At 43.6% G+C, this 22,326-nt stretch overlaps 1 protein-coding gene across 1 annotated transcript; it reads left to right on the top strand.

Moving 5' to 3' along the window:
- Positions 1–2,051: 2,051 nt before the first annotated feature.
- PSAT1 (phosphoserine aminotransferase 1) lies at positions 2,052–21,171 on the top strand. The gene is made up of 9 exons (XM_040355826.1): positions 2,052–2,258; positions 6,138–6,198; positions 6,291–6,360; positions 6,492–6,697; positions 7,974–8,146; positions 10,655–10,824; positions 11,773–11,901; positions 16,777–16,914; positions 20,916–21,171. The coding sequence occupies exons 1-9, from the start codon at positions 2,199–2,201 to the stop codon at positions 21,016–21,018; spliced, it is 1,110 nt and encodes a 369-aa protein (XP_040211760.1). The 5' UTR covers positions 2,052–2,198; the 3' UTR covers positions 21,019–21,171.
- The last annotated feature ends 1,155 nt before the right edge of the window (positions 21,172–22,326 follow it).

The following is a 22,326-nucleotide window of genomic DNA, read 5'->3' as shown; positions in this document are numbered from 1 at the left end:
TACAGGTACGTCCCCTTTAAATTGCCTCCGTGTGGCCGCCAGCAGCGCGCTCGCTACCCTGCCCGCGGGACCCGTGGACTCGATATCCACCGGTGTCCCGTGCTCGTATCATGGACGTGGAGAGCAGGGAGATGTCAGTGTAAACACAACATCTCCCCGTTCTTTCTTGTGACATGTCACTGATCGTCTGTTCCCTGTCATCGGGAAGCGTGATCAGTGACATGTCACTCGTAGCCACGCCCCCTAACAGTTAGAATCACTCCCTAGGACACACTTAACACCTTCAGCGCCCCCTACAGGTTTACCCCATTCACTGCCAGTGTCATGTTTTACAGTAATCCGTGCATTTTTATAGCACTGATCGCTGTAAAAATGACAATGGTCCCAAAATGGTGTCAAAAGTGATCCGATAATGTCGCAGTCACAATAAAAATCGCTGATCCATTGCTAGTAAAAAAAAATATATTAATAAAAATGACATAAAACTATTTTATAGACGCTATAACTTTTGCGAAAACCAATCAATAAATACGTATTGCGTTTTTTTTTTACCAAAAACATGTAGAAGAATACGTATCGTCCTAAACTGAGGGAAAAAAAATTATATCTTTTTTGGGGGTATTTATTATAGCAAAAAGTAAAAAATATTGGGGTAGATTCACGTAGCTGCGCTTTAAGTTAAGGCGGCGCAGCGTATTGTATTTACAAATATAAAACCAGGGGGGGACTAATGCTCAAAACCAACCTCAACTTACAGGAGCAAGTGCTGTATTCACAAAGCACTTGCTCCGTAAGTCGCGGCGGTGTAGCGTAAATGGGGCCGGCGTAAGCGCGCGTAATTCAAATGGGGAAGGGGGGGTGTGTTTTATGCTAATATGTGATGACCTGACGTGATTTACGAACGGCGCATGCGCCGTCCGTGTACTTATCCCAGTGTGCATTGCTTCCAAGTACGGCGCAACGACGTATTGGTTTCGACGTGAACGTAAATTACGTCCAGCCCTATTCGCGAACGACTTACGCAAACGACGCAAACAATTCAAATTTCGAAGCGGGAACGACGTCCATACTTAACATTGGCTGCGACACCTAATAGCAGGAGCAACGTTACGACGAAAACGGCTTAAGCAAACGACAAAAAAACTATCGCCGGGCGCACGTACGTTTGTGAATCGGCGTTACTAGTTAATTTCCATACTCTACGCTGAAAACGACGGGAGCGCCACCTAGCGGCCAGCGTGAGAATGCACCCTAAGATACTACGACGGCGTAAGAGACTTATGCCAGTCGTATCTTAGGCTAATGTCGGCGTATCTTGCTTTCTGAATACAGAAAGAAGATACGCCGGCGCAGATTTGAATTTACGCTGCGTATCTATGGATACGCCGGCGTAAATTCTCTCTGAATATACCCCATTGTATTTTTTTCAAAATTGTCGCTCTATTTTTGTTTATAGTGCAAAAAATAAAAACCCCAGAGGTAATCAAATACTACCAAAAGAAAGCTCTATTTGTGGGGAAAAAAGGACGCCAATTTTGTTTGGAAACGACGTCGCACAATTGTCAGTTAAAGCGGTGTAGTGCCGAATCGCTAAAAGTGGCTTGGTCTTTGGCCAGCAAAATGGTCCGGGGCTTAAATGGTTAAAAACCACCTACTTCCCATTCCATGTGTTTTGATGAGGGGGAAAAAAACGCACTGGAGTGCAAGTGGTGAGAACTGACCCCAAATTGCATGAAACCTGCATAGGTGTGAATGTGAAGACTTTGCACCTGGAATGTATTAATAGTAATGTACAGGAAGGGACCCTCTGTTGTACACAGATCCCCCGAGAAAACATTGCAGACTTCCGCCATCCATCTCCGTGCTTTCAGGTAACACATAAGCCCCGCCCCCTCCACATGGAGCTGTGTTGTTGGATGGTGCAATCTCTTTCCAGCCTTGCATCGCTGCTGGACGATCACGCGCCGAGCTCGTGGACACTCAGCCAATCAGAGGGCGCGCTGTCAGCGTTCAGCCAACCAAAGCGCGGCGCTGGAAATCACCATGTGAAAGCCTCCAATGAGAAGAAGCCCATCTGGTGGCTATTTAGGCAGGGATGCAAGCGCTTGGAAATTACAGTAGAAGCATTGGGAAGGGTGAAGATTTGTGATCCTATCAGCCCACATAGTAGATCAGATCCTCCAACTTGTGCTGCAAATATGGATATCGTCCCACAAGTGCTCAATTTTGGAGCTGGACCCGCCAAGCTGCCACCCTCGGTGAGTCCCCCCTTTCCAAGTCACATTGCTTTCATACTGATCAATTGATGTCAAATACAGCCAACCAGAGCCACCTATCATAATGACAGAAGGTGCAAGCTGGTTTTTGATTGGTTGCTATGTGTTAATTCATTTAGCTGCCCGTCCCTGTGTCACACGGGGGATATTTGCTAGATCACCAGTTTTAGTAAATCTCCCCCTGTGTGACACAGGGACAGGTAGCTGATGCATTCACACATTGCAACTAATCATAAAATAAATAGCTTGTACCTTTGCTGTACCTGTGGGGGTTATTTACTAAATGTGCAAAATTTGGGGCAGCTCTGCACAGGAACCAATCAGCTTCTAGGTTTTATCGCCAAAGCTTGGATGAACAAGCAAAATTTAGAAGCTGATTGGCTGCCATGCACAGTTGCACCAGTTTTAGTAAATCTCCCCCTGCGTGACACAGGGACAGGTAGCTGATGCATTCACACATTGCAACTAATCAAAAAAGAAATCCTAAAACCGGTGCAACTGTGCGTGGCAGCCAATCGGCTTCTAACTTTAGCTTGTTTCTCTAAGCTTTAGCAATTAAAACCTGGAAACTGATTGGTTTCTATGGACAGCTGTGCCACAGCTTTAGTAAAATAAGCCCCATAGTTCCAGCAAAGGTACTGGCTGTGTTTTGATTGGTTGCTACTTGTTCCTACCTGTCACTGCATTGCAAGGTTTTGTTCATTGATTCTGCAGCTTGATTTCATAGTAATCCTTCCTCATTGGAAAGCTGAATGTGTGACTATATATATATATATATATATATATATATATGTGTGTGTGTGTGTGTGTGTGTGTGTGTGTGTATATATATATATATATATATATATATATATATATATATATATAATTATAAAAATAATTATGTGTTTTTTTTTTCTAATTATATTTAAATGTAAACAAAATTTATATATATATATATATATATATATATATATATATATATATATATATATATACACTTTTTTTTACATTTAATTATAATTAATTTGAAAAAAATACATTATATATATATATATATATATATATATATATATATATATATTCTCTCATATTTTTTTTTTTTTAATATATATAATTAAAAAAAAAAGAAAAAAATTGCCCCCCCAACAATTCTGCATACAAGCAGAATGCATTTATTCCAGACTGAATCATCATATCAGATTATTCTATAATTTGAACATTTTTAGCTACCCATTTTCATATATTGAAAGATCCTGATTGTGCCACTAATACGGTTATTATATTGCCTTTAGTACATGGAATTACTGGTTATGGCGTCGGTCGGGTGCTGTGAAAAATGCGCACGTTGCTTTGTTTTTTTCCCCTATGTCTTTGTAAGCACAGATCTCCTTTCCAAGAGATGTCATTTCTTAGCAGACAGAAGCATTTAAAATGGAGTCCCGGGTACCTAAACGCAGCAATGGTGCTGGCTTTGCTTTTCCCATGATGAGCATCTCCTCTTCTTCTTTTCTGAGAATCTACAGTCTGTGTATTTTAGGTAGTCTGCTGTCATGATTCATTTTCTCTGCATTCTACTTAGTATTCTGATGGTGCTCCTATGTCCTGCAGCAGCAAGCCGGAGTTTGTCAGTCCAACGGTTCATTGGATGAGAAAATGAGCGCTCGGAGCAGGTCTGCTCGAACGATTTTCAGGAATGCATCTTTTTTTTTATTGTAGAAGAGCTGGACCGCACAACAGTGCTTTATGTTCTGTTGCTGCAGATAGGAGACTCAATACAGGGAGACGTTGCATCAGCTGTCACTCTGACCAATCGTAGGAGGAGCACACATAGGGGGCGTGGTCATGCTGGCAGGGTATTAGCCCAAGTAACAATACATTTGCACTGTCAGCTTTTATTCCAAAGACTTGATCGTTGGCTGAATTTAGTCTGAATTCATAATCTCATTTCATAATGGATGACTTGATCAAGCATATTACAAGTGAGAAGAATGCACCATTGTAGTTTCAGATTTCAACTTCCTATAGCAGGGATCTTCAAACTACGGCCCTCCTGCTGTTGTAGAACTACACATCCCATGAGGCATTGTAAAACTCTGACATTCACAGACATGACTAGGCATGATGGGAATTGTAGTTCCTGAACAACTGGAGGGCCGTAGTTTGAGGACCTCTGTCCTATAGCTTCATTATGCCTAAACCATATCCAAGAATTATGTGTTTATAAACAAAAGAATTAAAAGTCTATACCAGACCGTAACAATTTATCACTAATATTGAGATGTTCAGTGCAGAGTTGTCAATCACCACACCATTGACCATTGCCTCCCCATGACTTGACCCTTAATCTCATCATGTCAACTGTCTTCTGGCCCTAATGCCGCGTACAGATGGTCGTTTTTTGTGATAGAAAAAAACGGCGTTTTATGTGATGAAAAAAACGAAGTTTTTTTGAAACTTCATTTTTAAAAACGACGTAGCATACACACCATTGTTTTTTCAAAATGCTCTAGCAAAGCGCGGTTACGTTCAGCACGTACGATGGCACTCTGTTCCATTCAAGCTCGCTTCATAACTTGCTTCTGAGCATGCGCGGGTTTAAAAACGTTGTTTTAAAAGTCGTTTTGCCCACACACTATCGTTTAAATGACACAAAAAACGACGTTTTGAAAAACGACACAAAAAATTCAAGCATGTTCGAATTTTTCTTTGTCGTTTTTCCGAAGACATAAAACAACGTTTTCCCCACACACGGTCATTTTAAATGACGTTTTTAAAAACGTTTTTTTTCATCACAAAAAAACGGCCGTCTGTACGTACGCGCCATAAGAGTTCTAAAAGCCGGAGGTGAAGGCAGATGCTGTATTTAGGTCATGTGACCGCTGTGATTGGCTTGGTTCCCCATGATTAAACTTTGGGGGAGTGACTTGGTTGGAGCCTGGGCTGAGGCTGGCATATGTCTCTTTAAAGGGTTGTGCTGGGATGTGCGACTTTTAGGGCTCCCTTTCCTTACTACATGGCTTGACACTTGTCACATTGATCTTCAAAGGGTAAATCTAACTTTAAGACCATGTTATATGTTTCACCTGTATTTTGGAGTGTACAATGGTGCCTCACGCCCTAACCGCTCTTAAAACCGGTTTCTTGCGGAAAAAGGTCTCCTGGCGGAATATATATATATATATATATATATATATATATATATATATATATATATATATATATATATATATATATATATATATATATATATATATATATAAATTTTTTTTTTCCTTTATCGTGATTGCGGCAGACACATTGGACACTTTTGACACTAATTTGGGACCATTGTCAATTATATAGTGATCGGCGCTATAAAAATGCACTGATTACTGTGTAAATTACACTGGCAGGGAAGGGGTTAAACACTAGGGGCCGATCAAGGGGTTAATTGTGTCCTAGGGAGGAATTCTAACTGGGGGGTGGGTGGTATCACTGCTCCCGATGACAAGGATCAGTAGCTCCCCATTCTGCCGCTCCGTGCCATGATCGCAGGCTCCCGGCGGATGTAGAGTCTGCAGGCACGTGCCCCCATAATGCTGCAATTTAAAGGGAACTTGCAGGTACGCCCATTTGCCCACCGCTGCCATTGTGCCAATCTATATCGGCGTGCAGAGGTCAGCAAGTGGTTAAACAACCGGCACTTTCCAAAATCTTTTTTTACGAGTGCAGATAATATCTGAGCTATCACTTGGGTTCTCCTTCTCTGTTGGTTTATAATCTTTATTCCGCTGTATCCAAAATCCTGGAGGAAATATGTTCAGCTGAAGTTTTGATTTAAATGGTAACTTTTTTTTTTTACTTAATTTTTTTACTTATTTTTTTTAACTATTTTTGTAGGTTTTGCTGGAAGCCCAGAAAGAATTGATTGACTACAAGGGTCTTGGGATCAGCGTTCTTGGTATGATCATTGCATATATGTATGAAAGCAGGTAGTGAAGCACTGATGAAGCTATAAAGGACATCTAATTTGCACTTCTCATTTTAACACAGAAATGAGCCACAGATCATCGGACTTCACAAAAATTTTGAACACCACGGAGATGTTCCTACGATCGCTATTGTAAGTGTTTTTTCTTGTGCATATTCCTATAAACTTCCAAAACTTTTATGATCTTCTTAATTTTAAAAATAAACGCAATCCATTTATCTCCCCCCCCCCCCCTTTTTTTTTTTTTTCTCTCCACTCAACAGGGATATTCCAGAGAATTACAAAGTCCTTTTTCTCCAAGGAGGTGGAAGTGGGCAGTTTAGTGCTGTCCCCCTTAATCTTATTGGTTTAAATGAATCAAAGTGTGCAGACTATATAGTTACCGGTGCTTGGTCAGCAAAAGCAGCCAAAGAAGCCGAGAAATATGGAAAGGTCAACATTGTGCACCCCAAACTTTCAAGCTACACAGGTAACCAAATCTGCATAGCTAGACGTCCTTTTTGGTTTTGTTACAATGAGTGGTTGGTGACTGTGTGAAAAGGTTTAATGGGTTTTTAAACTCTCCTGTGCCCTGGGAAAAAAAAATCTCTCGGGCTTTCACATTGAGAAGGCTGGGCAGGAGTTTTTTTAGGCGGTATAGCAGCCCTATACCGCGTGAAAAACTCCTCCTCAGTATGAAAGGGGTCTTAGGGCCAGATTCTTAGAGGAGATACAACGGCGTATCTCCAGATAGGCCGTCGTATCTCTGCGTCCGGCTGGTCGTATCTATGCGCCTGATTCCCTAGAATCAGTTACGCATAGATATCTATTCGATCCGACATGCGTAAGTCTCTTACGCCGTCGGATCGTAACTGCATATTTACACTGACCGCTAGGGGCGTGTACACTGATTTACGCGTCGAAATATGTAAATCAGCTAGATACGCGAATTTGCGAACACACGCCCGACCGACGCAGTACAGTTACACCGTTTATGTTAGGCTTTTCCCGGCGTATAGTTACCCCTGCTATATGGTGGCGTATATGCGGCATACCAATGTTAAGTATGGCCGTCGTTCCTGCGTCGAAATTTGAAAAAGTTGCGTTGTTTGCGTAAGTCGTCCGTGAATGGGGCTGGACGTCATTTACGTTCATGTCGAAACCAATGACGTCCTTGCGGCGTACTTTGGAGCAATGCACATTGGGAAATTCCACGGACGGTGCATGCGCCGTTCGGGAAAAACGTCAATCACGTCGGGTCAAGCCTGTTTTACATAACACACGCCCACCTCTTCACAATTTGAATTAGGCGGGCTTACGCCGGCCTATTTACGCTACGCCGCCGCAACTTTTTTTGAGAATACGGCACTTGCCTGTAAAAGTTGCGAAGGCGGAACGTAAATAGGATAAGTTACGCCCGCACAAAGTTACGCGATTCTACGTGAATCTAGCCCTTAGTGTTTAGGGAGATATGAAGTGTATAAGATGTACAGTCTGAAACGCAAGATGAGGGGAATTTTTGTTTAAAACTAAAGCAGCCAGAATCTGGAGTAGTTGTGTATGGCAACCCATCTGCTTTTCATTCTCAAACCTTAACTCAACAAGCAGTAGATGGAACCTGACTGGTTGCCATCCACAACTGCTTCAGTTTTGAGAAATTGCCAATGTAATGTGAGCCTTTTTCAGTATAACGATTCTGGAACACTTAAATAATAAAGCAAAGTAACAATAAATTGGTCGTGTTTGAAAATGTATTCCTCTTTCAGAAATTCCAGATCCAAACACGTGGAATTTTAATCCAGAGGCTTCCTATGTGTACTATTGTGCCAATGAAACTGTTCATGGTGTGGAGTTCCAGTATATTCCAGATGTAAATGGCACTGTTCTTGTCTGTGATATGTCATCAAACTTCCTATCTAGACCAGTTGATGTTTCAAAGGTTTGTAGGTTTTCCTGTAATAGACTGTGACCATGTAAAATGGTTAGCTGTTATTGTGTAGATAAATATTTTGTGCATCACACAGTGGTTTTGTGCCACCAATTGTATAAAGAATGTTGACGCAAAAATACCATTTCTATGTGGACAAAGTTGAAAAGTAGTAAGCTATGTCGGAGACCATTACGCAACAGTTAATACAGTTTTTAACAAAGCTTAAAGCAAGCCTACACCATAAAGTAGTTTTTAAGTAGCTCCTAAAGGCAAAACTTTTTTTTTTTTTTCTCTCCCCATTAGGGAGAATTTCTTTCACTTCCTGTTTTGATTATAGGACAGGAAGTAAGAGAAATCCTGATTGTGACCAAGGTCAACAGAACTAGTTTCTGAATTGGAATACTACAGCTCTCTTCCTGTTATGTGACTACCCAAAACTTGGTATCTTATGGTGATGCTGGTAAACGGGACTAATGGAGGGTGACGCCAATAAAAACCTGACGGGTGTTCTATTCCCTCCCAACCCAACTGTATTCAGTTACTTTCCCATATATTGACATAAGGGGCAGCTTGATCATAAATGCCTTCATCCTGAAATTCCCTTCTCAATTTTCAGCACTGGTCACTTGTATACACCATCAGCACTGTCTCCTGTATGTAGTATCCCGTGTGTGTGTGTGTGTGTGTGTGTGTGTGTGTGTGTATTTTTTTAATATATGCTGAAAATACCTAATTTCATAGCTGAGTGCGATTGCATGACCAGCCAGCTGCCCCCCTTTCTCCTGAGATTCCCCTGCTGAGGTCAGTTTGGAGTAGAGGAGAGAGCTGACTGGTCTTGGCTCTTAAATGAGTGTGTGGTGGGGTGTTTTTTTTTTTTTATTTTTTTTTTTTACAGAATGTATAAATCATTCAGAGGGGGGCACTGCAATAGGAGACAGTGCTGATGGTGTATACAGGTTAGTGTTATGAGAGCAGCAGGAGGTGTGGAGGGGTGGCACACAGACAGATGGGAGGAGGACACAGGAGCAGAGAGGATAGTAGGCTGCTAATGACAGGCACGTAAACTGACCACGGTGTCTGCAGCCATGATACACTGTGGTCAGTTTACAGAGGGGTGGGGATCAGCTAGGCTTTTTAGGTATTACAGGGGGCCAAATGACACAGGACAAGCGCTATGTCATATAACATGCTTTAAAGGCGCAGGATTCCCCCCCCCCACGAGGGAGCTGCCGGTCATGGCACAGGGCTCTGAACGAACGGCACAGGTGGGCGTTTCTTCAGAGAGCATACGGCAATGACATTGTCTGTGGCCTATACAGTAAATCTCTCCTGAATGGGCACAGTTTAGGAGATGTTTACAGTAGGTATAAACAATCCATGGAAGATTGGAAGAGATTATGGATGATCCCGCTGTAATTACTGCAGATGGCTGTAATAACTGGATGTTTGGAACTGCTGGCCCTACCAATACAACCACCTAAGCGGGAGTATAAGAATGCAATTTAAAAGGGGTAGGTATGGCGCTGTTCAGGTGAAACCACCCTTTTACCAGGGTCTGATATATGCAATATTAGATTTTATATCTGTGAAGGAGGTGCAACATTGGCATATATCAGACCCTGGTAAAGGGTTGTTTCACCCGAACAGCGCCATATCTACCCTATTTTAATTTGCAATCCATGGAAGTTTACTTTCTCTTTAAAAGACTGACTCCCCCCCCCCCCCCCCCCCCCCCAGTGTTCTAATGCTATAATAATCAAATGATTGTTTCTAGGAGAAGTTTAAAACCAAATAGACTATTCTGAGTCCGTGGATGTTTTAAAGGGGTTGTAAAGGTTCTTTTTTATTTTCTAAATTGGTTCCTTTTAAGCTAGTGCATTGTTGGTTCACTTACCTTTTTCCCTCGATTTCCCTTCTAAACGTTTTTTTTTTCTTTGTCTGAATTTCTCACTTCCTGTTCTTCCTCAATAAGCTGTTCTGGCTGACTAACCACCACTCGGATGATGGTGGAGAGCTTACTGAGGAGAAACAGGAAGTGAGAAATTCAGACAAAGGGGGAAAAAAAACATTTAGAAGGGAAATGGAAGGAAAAGGTAAGTGAACCAACAATGCACTAGCTTAAAGGAACCTATTTAGAAAATAAAATCGAACCTTTACAACCCCTTTAAGGCTGAAGTGCGGCTCACAGCAGGGGGTCCCAAGGACTCCTGTGCAATTCACACATGAGCCGCTCCAGAGATGTGTGAACTGAGAGACAGTAACCATCTTCTGCATCCCTTTCGCAATAGTGTGAACCCAGCCTCAAAGCTGTTCGTAAGAAACTGATTTAATAAAATGTAAGAAGCCATGTTGAATGCAGTGACCCAGTACAGCTAATCAAAATTCACTTTACTGACAACAGACTATTACAGCATGGATTCTAATAGGCTTGAGAACATGACCTAAATTTTGACAGTATTAAGATTGGGCAATAACCAAAAACCGTGTGCTCTCTAAACCATTACTTTCCTCTTTTAGTTTGGACTTATTTTTGCTGGTGCTCAGAAGAACATTGGATGTGCTGGTGTCACAGTTGTCATAGTCCGGGAAGACTTGTTGGGCTTGGCAGTGAAAGAGTGTCCTACAGTTTTGGATTACAAAATTCAGGCGGGAAATGGCTCCTTGTATAATACTCCGCCGTGTTTCAGGTATACTCTGCATAACTATTAATTGCATGTAACACTCTCTTTTAATGAATAATATGCTTCCTTTTTCTTCATTCTAAAACCATTGAATTTTTTTTTTTTCTTTGATCACATGCTTGCATGCAGCCCAATGGTAAGGCTCGGTTCAGATATATGCAAGTCGGAATGCATTTTTTTTTAACCATATTCAATTCTAATAACGTGAATCGGACCGGCTTTTAATGGAGCCAGTTCACACATGTGCATGGCGGCAGCAGTGCAGTTTTAAAAAGGCTTCTAAGCGATATCTGGTAACTTTGCACCTGAACAGGAATGCCACACTGAAAGTGCGTGTGCGTCCAGCCTAATGCCTCCAAAAAAAGTGCACACTACTGCTTCTAATCTTTTCCATTTGGATGTCTGCAGAAATGATAGGATCGCTATTGTAGAACAGAAATCCTAAAACTATGTGTCTGCCCACCCCTTTTTTGGTTCTGTGGACATCAATGGATAAAAAATGTTACACTGACTAATGGTTCCTCTTTACCCCACCCCTTCCTTTTATAATGAGGGGGTTATCTTATTAGCACCTCCCATGCTGATCCTGATAGCCATAGATCAAAGGCCATGTAGAACCTTTTTTGTTAAAGTCTCCTGGATGATCTACTGTAAATACAGCAGGACAGCAAATATCAAACCAAAAACGATTTGCCCATGGGAGCAGAAAACCTGTGCTTGAACCTCATCCCTAATGGTGATGGCGGTAGACCATGCTTGTGGAAAAATGTATGTAGGTTGTCTGTAACAAAGTGGATGTGTGGTAGGGGTGTGTTTATTTATATAATTTTTTTTTATTTTTTTATTTTTTTTTGAGCCTTTAGTGATTGGATTTGCATGTACATTATGTGACCACTACTGCAATCATCTGTATATTTTTATTTGGCTAACGTAGCACACCTATTTAATTTTCAGCATCTATATAATGGAACTTGTGCTGGAATGGATAAGGAATAATGGAGGAGCTGCATGTATGGAGAAGCTAAGCATCCTGAAATCGGAGATGATTTATAATGTCATTGATGAATCGAATGGACTGTTTGTGTAAGTCTTTTTTTCTTCTATCCTGTGTTTATTTAAACTTGGTAAGTCTAGCTATAGGAGCTTTCATAATGCTAGGAGTCATCTCAAGATGGAAACCTAATTCATTGCAGGGAATGTGGAAAGGCTCCATGTGGTGAGATCTTAATTTGCAAATTGGGAGACAAAGGTGGGGCCATTGTGTGGGTTGGATGCAGTAAGAGGGGCCAGGCGGCACTTAAAGAGGAGCGGCAACATGGGCGGACTGCCCAAGACCCGAGGCTCCCTCCTCTAGCGTGCAGTGTCACGCTTGCATGATGTAAGCTCTGTGTGCTGGCGGCTTTTTTTTTTTTTTTTTTTTTTTTTTTTCAGCTGGAACTACCTGAGGTACTGCTCTGCACTTGCTGCATTCTTCTGTTACCTCTAAACACAGAAGCAAGGTTTTTGTGTCAAGTGACAGCGCTCCTCCTCTCCCTGCGGCTGCCTGCACTGAACACTCCCAGTTCCTTGTCCCATGCCAGTGAGAGCAGAGGATTGGGCGGGGGATGTGCACAGCCACACTAGCCTGGCAAAAGCGCCTAGCAGCCTGAACTCTCCTACAGAACATGGCTGGATCTAGGGGGTGGTGTAGGCACCCCCAGATTTCAGTTGCATATTCTCCCCCTCTCATGGATGATGCTGTGCCCAGGCAGGGATGCACATGGGCTATATCAGCAGAAGCTAAAACTACAGCAGCTATCACTCAGTGCCCAGCTTTTAGCCAGCACACTCCCCCTGTTGCCACCCCTCCGCTCCATGGATAGTTGAGAGGGTTGTCTGCTCCGCCTCCTCCTGCCCTACCCACATTGCAATCACCTTATGTGCAGCCAGTGCTGTGTGATTGGGAGATTGGAACTACAGCCTCTTCAGCTAGATCATGGCTCCATGAATGATGCCTGAGCCTGGGGGTAAGCGAGTATTTCAGTGAACTCTTTCCCCTCCTCCCCTTTTCCTTTTTCTCCCATCTGCACACCTGCTCTCTTCACTCTATTTCCAGCACACTCTTCTGTACTTTTTCCGCAGCGTACACCAGAACGCTGCACTTTATACATGGCGTACACCTAAACTCTGCACTTGCATGTGTGTTTGAGCTTTGGGGTACACACCCTAATACAACAGGCTGCGCACACACCTTTGGTTGTACTGCAGAGTGGGGGGTGGAGCAGCTTTTTCAGTCCTGGAACAGCACAGGCAGGCTTGAATAGCAGGAGCACCCGCCGGTTGCTGCTGCTGAGTAGCCATTTGTTCCTGCAAAAAGGATCATCACAGTCAGCAGGGGTCTGAATCCAAGTAGTAAGTACACATCTTAAAGTAGTAAGTTGTCAATGAGAGCCTTTAATTGAGAGGGACTTGCCCTGATTCAAGTGAGGAGATTTTTCCTCTTGAGATGGCCCAATTTTATAAGAAGCTGGTAAGTAAAGTGTCTGTAAAGACACTTTTCTTCCTACAATCCCCAGTGTTGTATTACAGTATGTGCCCCAGTGCGTGTTATTTAAAATAAAAAATGCTGCTTCATACTAATTTCAGAGCACCACTTGGCACTCACGTGACCACCCACAACTAACCAGACAGCTACAGCGGGCGGGGCTGAGAATACCCGGGTGATGTCAGCCAGAAGGAGAGCTGTGGGTGGTCGCGTGGGCACTGAGTAGCGCTCTTAAACTGGGTATGAAGCGGCATTGTTTTTTATAAACTGCTCTGGGGCACATACTGTAATATAACACTGGGGATTGTAGGAAGAAGACAATTTTTTGCAGCAGGAGGAAAGCAATCGGCCATGACACACAGACAGGCAGGGAGGAGAGATGAAGCAAGGAGAGACAGCAAATGACAGAGGCACGTAAACTGACCATGGTGTTGGATCAGCAGCCATGATAAACCATGGTCAGTTTACAGGAGGGAGGGCAAGATCTGCCAGGTATTTTAGGTGATACAGGGGGCCACATTACACAGTAAAAGTACTGTATACCTATACCATGCTTTAACCCCTTAAGGTCCGCCCCTCGCTAGGGTGACCACATTTCCAAACTGCCATTCAGGGACAATTTTGCCAAGGACTGGGAGGGGGTTGAATGTAGTTTCGGGGTTGATGGGATTTTGGCGGCGACCGATTTGTCGGGTGAATGGCTGGTTTTAGCACTTATATCATCCCAATACCATGCTTGGAATGTATTTTTATTATTACATTGTAATAATGGACTTATAGACCCCCTTCCCTCAGTACGGGCCCCCTCTACAAACTATAGACCCCCTTCATTCATTATAGACCCCTCTCCCTCAGTACAGACCTCCCCTCTACTAACTAGACCCCCTTCCCTTAGTATAGACCCCCCTCAACTAAGTATATACCCCCTCAGTAAAGACCCCCCCCCCCCCCCCACATGTATAGACTCCCCCTCCCACAGTACAGACTTCCGCCTTCAGTATAGACCCCCCTGACTAAGTATATACCTCCTCCCTCAGTATAGACCCCCTTCAGTACTGACTCCCCTCCCTCATTATAGACCCCCCACTAAGTACAGACCACCCCCTTCCACTTGTGCTAGTAAAGAGGTGGGTGTCAGAAACATGCTGGGGGCACTTTTTACCCTTTTCCTGATCACTATCCCTGTGACCCTGTCCCCCTCCTCTGTCCATCTACATACATACAGTATAAGCTGAAGTTCTGAACAGACCTCAGATCAGCGCCAGGAATGCACAGCAGTGTCCCTCTGCCGTCTCCTGTATACTTGTAAATAGCCGAGAAGGTGGAGGAGGCTTTGGTCTGCTCTGTGGTATGAGGCAGGGGTAGGGTTGCCACCTTTTCTCCAAGCCAAACCCTAACACTTTAGCAATGCTCAAGATTTTTTATTTTTGTAGTATACACTATAGGATTGTAAAAGAGCTGGGACAGCAATTTTTCTTGTGGGGGCGCAAACAAACTGAAAAAAAAATCATCAATTGCCGCCACTGTGCCCATCAAACGCAGGCACATGGCGCTCGCAGGTCACCTTGTTTGATGCCTATTAGAACCTATGGCTCTAACCAGGTGCTTAAAAAAAAAAAAATACCCTGCCACTGTAATTCTGGCTCCCGGCGCCCGAAAAGGGGCCGGGTGCCTAAGTAGGGGGTGGCAGTGGTGATCATAGCTAGATTCATGCAATGCATGAATCTATCAATGATAGAGGGATGGCAGGAGAGAGGGGGTGGCGCCCGTGCACCCTTTATGGACGCCACTGATTACATACATTAAAGGGAGTTTACCAAGACTGGAGCAGCTGTGCATGGCAACAATCAGCTTCTAGCTTTCATTTTCAAAGCTTAACCAAACAAGCTGAGGCTAGAAGCTGACTGGTTACTTTACACAGCTGCTCCCCCTCATTCTGCTTAGCAGCAAGCATATTACAACAATTGTAGGCATTTAGAATGCATTCAGTTGTCACATAACCTGGCAAAGTTACAAACACCAAAAGGATTTATTTAATAAACAGCAATGCAGAATATACAGTAATAAGCAATGATTATATGCACAAGTACAGAAGCCCATCTGATGTAGCTGATGACAATGTAAGGTACAGTTTGATTGGCTGCTATGGATAACAAGTAACAACACTAGTTGACACATGGCTACTTTACTAAGTAAAAAATCCTGACACTCACAAAGCAATCTAATACAAGTGTACTCTGGACCTTGTTCAGATGTGTACAGTCTATAGCAGAGACACTCACCTGGGAAACTTCATACAGCAGTTTAGTGCACAGATTGCAACCCATTGTAATCTGGATGAAGGGTTCAAGACATCAAGTTCCCTGTTCTGGGAGCAGAAGAAGCTGTGACAGGAGATCTCCCTCTTGACTGTGTGTTGTTCTATCAGTCACTCCCGACTCCTTTACACAGGCACACCAGTGTGAGCTGCCAGCCAACATAGCCAAGTAAGTGATTGCAGTGTCCTCCTGCACTGCATCGCTGCACTCCCTGACACTTCCTGTCCGGGGACAGCAGTCAGAGGAGGAAGGGCAAGCCTGTGAGGCCCCGATCCTCACTGCAAAGCCCAGGCAGCCGTGTCCATCCTGTCAGAGACACAGCCCTGCCCCCGCTCTTCATTGGAGTTGCCACATCCTCTCCTCGGCAGACAGTAATCCAGCATTACAATGAGTCTGAGCCACTGGCTGGATTATTGTCTTTGGGGCTTCCCCTGCTGAGTCCTGATAGCCTCTTCTGGCATAGCAGAATCTGGAGAGCGTTAGGCGCGGAGGAGGAAAGTTAACAAACTCCTCCTCCGCTTTGCATGCTGGGGAGAGTCGGGCTGTGAGGTCACTGGTTGTCAGATGCCAGGCGGCCCTAGCAACCAGTGACCAGAGTCTCAGGTGGAGCTGGAGACAGAGCGAGTGGCAGCACTACCGCAGGGTTTGCTCGCTCTGTCAATTCCATTCCGGGACACTCTATTGTCCCGCAATGAAGGTGCCCAGGACCCGGGACAGACCTGCTAATTGCGGGACTGTCCCGGGCAATCCGAGACACATGGGCACCCTACCCCACGCTGATATACTGCGGCAGGGTGACCCTCCTGCGCAAAATCACGTACAAGTATGTGATTTAGTGCACAGGGTCTACGATGTGCACCAATGCCGCAGGCGACCCCCCCCCCCCTCCCACTGTGATTGGACTCGGCGTGGTTTTTGTAATGTAGTAGAAAGCACTCCTGCATCAATTCTAGGGGAAATTTTTTTGGTCAACGTATCTGGTGTAGGATTACTGTACTACAAACACAATGTGAAAATGACTCCTATGGCCAGGGGGATGCTTTAGTAATTTTTCTTGGATGTTGTGTGGGGGTTTTTTTTTTTTTTTTAACTGGAACACTTTTACCTGATTTTCAGCTGTCCGGTAGAAAAAAAAAGCAGGAGCAGAATGAATATTCCTTTCCGCATTGGAGATATCAAAGGTGATAGTAAACTAGAAAAAGAATTTCTGGATAAAGCTGCAGCACTTGGCATGTTGTCTCTTAAAGGACACAGGTAAATTAAAATGGGGTGTGTTTTTTTTATTTTATTATTTGAGGGTGGGGGGGGGGAGAGATTTGCCTGTCTTTGCACTAGTTCTCTAAATTCTGGAACCCACAGTAACCGCCATCTCATTCTATAAAGAAAAAATTAGTTGACCCTATGCACATGTGTGGTAAATCTTTGTTCGTGCTGCCTAAACCACTAGATGCACTCATTAGTGCTCTGTTTCACAGAAAATTTAGACCAATAGTAGTATTTTTAAAGCAGTGCTTTGCTTTCTTTGCCTGGTTAAAAAAAAAAAAAATAACAGTCCGTCTTAGTCCAGGCAAGATTGGAGGATTCCCCACTGGAATCGATATACTGTAAAACTGAAATTGTGTGTGTGTGTGTGTGTGTGTGTGTGTGTGTGTTTCCCTTTATAGTTCCTACAGTCTTTTTGTGATCATCATAAGCACTTAGTATGAAAACCATGTGTAGATTGTAGTGTTCCATCACTTGTTCTTAGTTTCTGCAGCAGGAAATGCTTGGTCAAGCTGATGCAGAATTGCTGAATGCTTCTATTACGAGTTCCAATTTAACAGATGAATCCTTTTTTAAAACCTGCAAAAGCCCCTGACCCCAATGGGTGCTCGGTAGTTCCTAGAAAGCCTATGCACAGATTTTTATTTTTTTTAAGACCTATGTTTACTGGACAGTTTTTACTCTCTGGAATACAGGGCGCTAATCTCAGATCTCAGGAACATAAATTGCAGTATAGCTTTACAGGGGTAAAGAGCAGGGGTGTTGAACTCCATTTCATGGGCTGTATCGGAATTATGGTTGCCCTCAAAGGGCCAGTTATATATGTGAGACTATGGGGTTGATTTACTAAAACTGGAGAGTGCAAAATCTGGTGCAGCTGTGCATGGTAGCCAATCGGCTTCTAACTTCAGCTTGTTCAGTTAAGCTTTGATAAAAAACTGGACGCTGATTGGTTTCTGTACAGAGCTGCACACGATTTTGAACTTTCCAGTTTTAGTAGCTCATTTTCACTATGTATCTGCTCTGATACAGGGGGGAGTACTCGGAGTATGCGGCGTCGGGAGTGTGCTACATACAGAATGCAGAGTTCAGCTCTTTCACAGGCTGTCCACATTTCACTTCCACCCCTCTGACCCTCTGCACCACTTTCTCCTATCCCCAGCAGTGTAGGGCTCTCCCTCTCCCCCTCCATTCTATCCCCTACCATGGGTGTGGGCAGGCAGAGGGATCTGTGTGCCCCATAGATGAAAGCTCTTGCAAGTGACAGAGGGGACTAGAGGGCGAGAGCTGGAGGTGGTGGAACCAAGTTCAACCAGGTTGTGGCTGAAAGAAGGGCTGGGTGTGAAGGCCACATGAAATATCCTGGTGGGGCCTAGTGTTTGACACATGTGGTATAGAGGGGTACATACAGTATTTTCTTTGCTTAACTGTCTAGCAACAGGGCTTCTGCTTTTTTCTCTCCACCCTCCCCCTCTGTTATTTTGGTCCTGCAATTTTTTTTTATTTGTAGGTGTCAATATAATCCATGACCAGGCCAGACTATATAAAATGAAATGTAATGCAGTTGCAGTTTTGCATCTACAATCGACTCCTGCTCAACTTACTGCCGTATAGGTTAATGAGTGTGTAATATCATAAATGCATTCCATTCTTGCAATTTGTTTTTGACGTAACATCCCGTTCTTGAATTAAAAATAAAATCACTTGACAGCACAAACTTTCCTTAAGTGCCCTAGTTTTGCGGCTAGGATATGTTTTCCACTTAATTTTTATAGACTGCATACCGTTTTCTGATGAGGACTGGACCACCGTATGTGTGTTGGCTCGGCAGGCAAGCTTGACATCAAACTTTGCTTTTTTCCCTGACTAGCAGCTGTATAGAAAAGAATGCACCTAAACCCTGTGGACAAATGTCACTGTCTGCCTTAGTTTTGCAGCCGTTTCTCCTCAACCAGACCAATAACTTGCTCCTCCCTACTGAACCTATACCGGCCTTGTGTTCTCTAAAGCTCACCAGTAGGGAAAATACATATTTGGTCCCCTGCCCACTTACAAAGAAATTAAGGGTCTATCATTTTTATCATAGGTGTATTTTAAATGAGAGAGGCAGAAACTCAACCAAAAATCCAGAAAACACAAGATTCAAATATTATAAATTGCGTTGCAGTTCAGTTGGTAAAATATTTGATCCCCAAGCCAAACATGACTTGTTGGAGAAACCCTTGTTGCCAAGCACAGGGGTGAGACGTTTCTTGTGATTTGTAGGTTTGCACACATCTCAGGAGGGATTTTGGTCCACTCTTTACAGATCTTCTCGAAATCCTTATGGTTTCTTGGCTGTCGCTTGGCAACTCAGTTTCAGCTCCTGCCATAAATTTTCTATAGGATTAGGGTCTGGAGACTGGCTAGGTCACGCCATTATCTTGATGTTCTTGAGACATGCCTTTGTTGCCTTGGTATGTTTTGGGTTACTGAAGATGGGTCTTCCAGCATGACTGTGTTCTGGCTGAGAGAAGAAGGTTCTCATCCAAGATTTTACAATACATGGCCCCCGTAATGCAGCAGAGTCTGCTTGCACCTTTTAGCAGAGAAACTGCCCCAATTCACAATGTTTCCACCTCCATGCTTGACTGTAGGGATGGTGTTCTTGGAGGTCATAGTCGGCATTGTTCTTCCTCCAAACACAAGTTGAGTCAATGCCAAAGAGCTGAATTTTGGTCTCATCTGACCACAGCACTTTCTCCCAATCCGTCTCTGAATCATTTAGCTATTCGTTGGCAGACTTCAGACAGGCCTGTGCATGTGCCTTCTTGAGGGGGACCTTGCGGATGCTACAGAATTTCAATCCATGGCTGCTTATTGTGTTGCCAATGGTTTGTTTGCCTGTGCTCCCAACTGCCTTGAGATCATTCACAAGCTCCTCCCGTGTAGTTTTAGGCTGATCCCTCACTTTTTTCATGATCGTCCTTTGCCCATGAGGTGAAATATTGCATGGGGCGATTGATGGGTATTTCTACCATTTGTGAATAATCACTCAAACAGTTGTCTCCTTCTTTCTGTGAGTCTTGTAGCCCATTCCAGCCTTGTGAAAGCCTACAATCTTGTCCCTGATGTCCTTTTGACAGCTCTTTGGTCTTGCCTGTGATGAGGCTTGATTGGAAGGAAGATTCTGTGGACAGGGGCGTGTGGGGTGTTTAAAAAAAAAAAAAAAAAAGTTGTTGTTGGGAGCACCTTCTTAACCGGTCTAATCTGTGTACCACATGAGCTACTGTAGACAGTCTGTGGGAGCCAGAATTGTTGGTTGGTAGAGAATCAAATGCCTATGTTACTCACTGAACTGCATCTCCATTTAGAAACTTGTATTTATTTTCTGAAATTTTTGGTTGATATTCTGTCTCGATCATTTAAAATACACCTATAATAAAAAAAAAATATATAGATACGTCTTTCTTAAAGCGGAGGTTCACCCTAAAAAACATCTATATACCATTGAATCCAGCATACTTCAGACATGGCTGGTTGTGTTTTTTATTTTTTTCCTGCACATACCGTCTTAGTTCTTTTCCACCCGGGTTCTCACTCCTGCGGGGAATAGGCGTTCCTATGAAGAGGCGTAGATGATTGGCGTGCGGATAAGGTGCGTCCAGAAAATATCCGAACTGGGACTCGGCTCTATACGGCGCCTGCGCACAGACTAGGAGCTGTATAGAGCTGAGTCCCAGTTCGGCTATTTTCGGGAACGCGTGATGTGCCTTATCCGCACGTCAATCCTCTACGCCTCTTCATAGGAACGCCTACTCCCGAGTTCTCACTACTGCCGGAAGCCGGGTGAAAAAACTATAAGACGGTATGTACAGCGAAAAAAAAACAATATAAATATATATATAAATTCTTGCATGTACCTGACTTTATAATGCCCTTAACTTTCAGACGTATCGCAATCCTGATTTAACAAAATATACACTTTTTTTTTTTTTTTTTTTTTTGCATAGATCGGTGGGAGGAATCCGCGCTTCACTATACAATGCGGTGACTGTGGAGGATGTTGAGAAGCTTGCAGAATTCATGAGGCATTTCAAGGAGACTCACCAGTGAAGAACAGACCTACCGGTTTTTCTTTGTATCACTGTACAAAATATGGCACTTGATAGATAAGCTATTTTCATAATGTATAAAACCTAATTTGTAAACTTTATTTTTTTTGTATCAAGGTACAACTTTTGTCATTCCTCTTGTTTTCTCTTTAAGGGCTCTTTCACACGGAGCGGACCGTTTCTGGGTCCGCTCAGCGGGGATCCCCGCTGAGCTGTCGGCAGATAGGGCGGTCCCCGCACACAGTGCAGAGACCGCCCTGTCTCAGCTCCGCTCTGCCCTATGGGGAACCGGATGCAGACGGACCGTGTGTCCGTCTGCATCAGTTCCGTTCTGCCGGACGGAAGAAAAATAGGGTTTTCTTCCGTCCGAAAACCGGATCCCGACGGACGCGGACGTTAGCGGATGCTCCATCCGCTAACAGAGTCGATCCCATAGGGATGTATTACAAGTCCGTTAACGGACTTGTAATAACGGACAGGCGGAGTGGACATCTGAAAGGGGCCTAAGAGTGGTGTTTGGTATCGGTCTTTTTTTAGTGTTGTGATACTGGTGTGTTAAATATAATGCACACACACACTTGCCGCCTTTTCTATGCTAATCGGAGGGAGGGGAAATGGTGTGGCCTTTTGAATGACTGTTAAGAACCATAGCCGAAGTTGGTGTACTATGGGCTCATGTGGTAATTTAATTTGAACCTATGAGTGCTGGACTTCTTCTTTTTAGGGCTATTTCTAGTTCCTTGATTGTCATACTCCAAGCCTGATTATTTGGAGAGCCAGATACTTGGTATGCACAACAGAACATGTTTGGGCTTGTGACTTGTGGAAAAGCAATTGGTGTCACAGAAATTGATATTTTGTGACCGATGCATTGTACTAAATCTGTTGTGTACTAGTCTCTCCTCCAATATTCTGTTATTGGTTGCAGTGTCTGTATGACTGCACAGTTCATTGGACACTGGACTTGACTACTTCTGAATTCATTCCTGTAATCCTAACAGATCTATTCAGCCACATCTCCCCTCCTCAACTCTACAAGTTTGCTTGAGGACGCTTGTGAGCTGAGGCAATTACTTGGCTATGCCATCAAGCACTGGTGTGCGAGGGGTAGGAAACCCATTTCCTCTAAGAGGGAAAGGTATTTAAGGCATTTCCAAGTGAATCCCCATTTAAATAAAGTAATTAAGTTGGGTTTTAAATCAGGGACATGCCAAACGGGCAGGGAGCTTGCAACTTCAAACCAAAGTGGTCAGTGGCAGGACCAGTATTTGACCTTAATGGATTTGAGCTGGCACGCACACATGCCAGT

Source organism: Rana temporaria, chromosome 1 (assembly GCF_905171775.1).
Source record: "Rana temporaria chromosome 1, aRanTem1.1, whole genome shotgun sequence".
Classification (NCBI taxonomy): Eukaryota; Metazoa; Chordata; class Amphibia; order Anura; family Ranidae; genus Rana; species Rana temporaria.
Note: the sequence above shows the minus strand (reverse complement) of the source record. Positions and strands in the feature narration are given on the sequence as shown.

Bases quoted from the DNA above. Each gene is read 5' to 3' on its own strand.
- PSAT1 (XM_040355826.1), top strand. From the start codon at position 2,199: ATGGATATCGTCCCACAAGTGCTCAATTTTGGAGCTGGACCCGCCAAG. The intron at 10,825-11,772 runs GTATACTCTGCA...TTTAATTTTCAG, and splicing joins AATACTCCGCCGTGTTTCAG to CATCTATATAATGGAACTTG. The intron at 16,915-20,915 runs GTAAATTAAAAT...TTTTTTGCATAG, and splicing joins TTGTCTCTTAAAGGACACAG to ATCGGTGGGAGGAATCCGCG.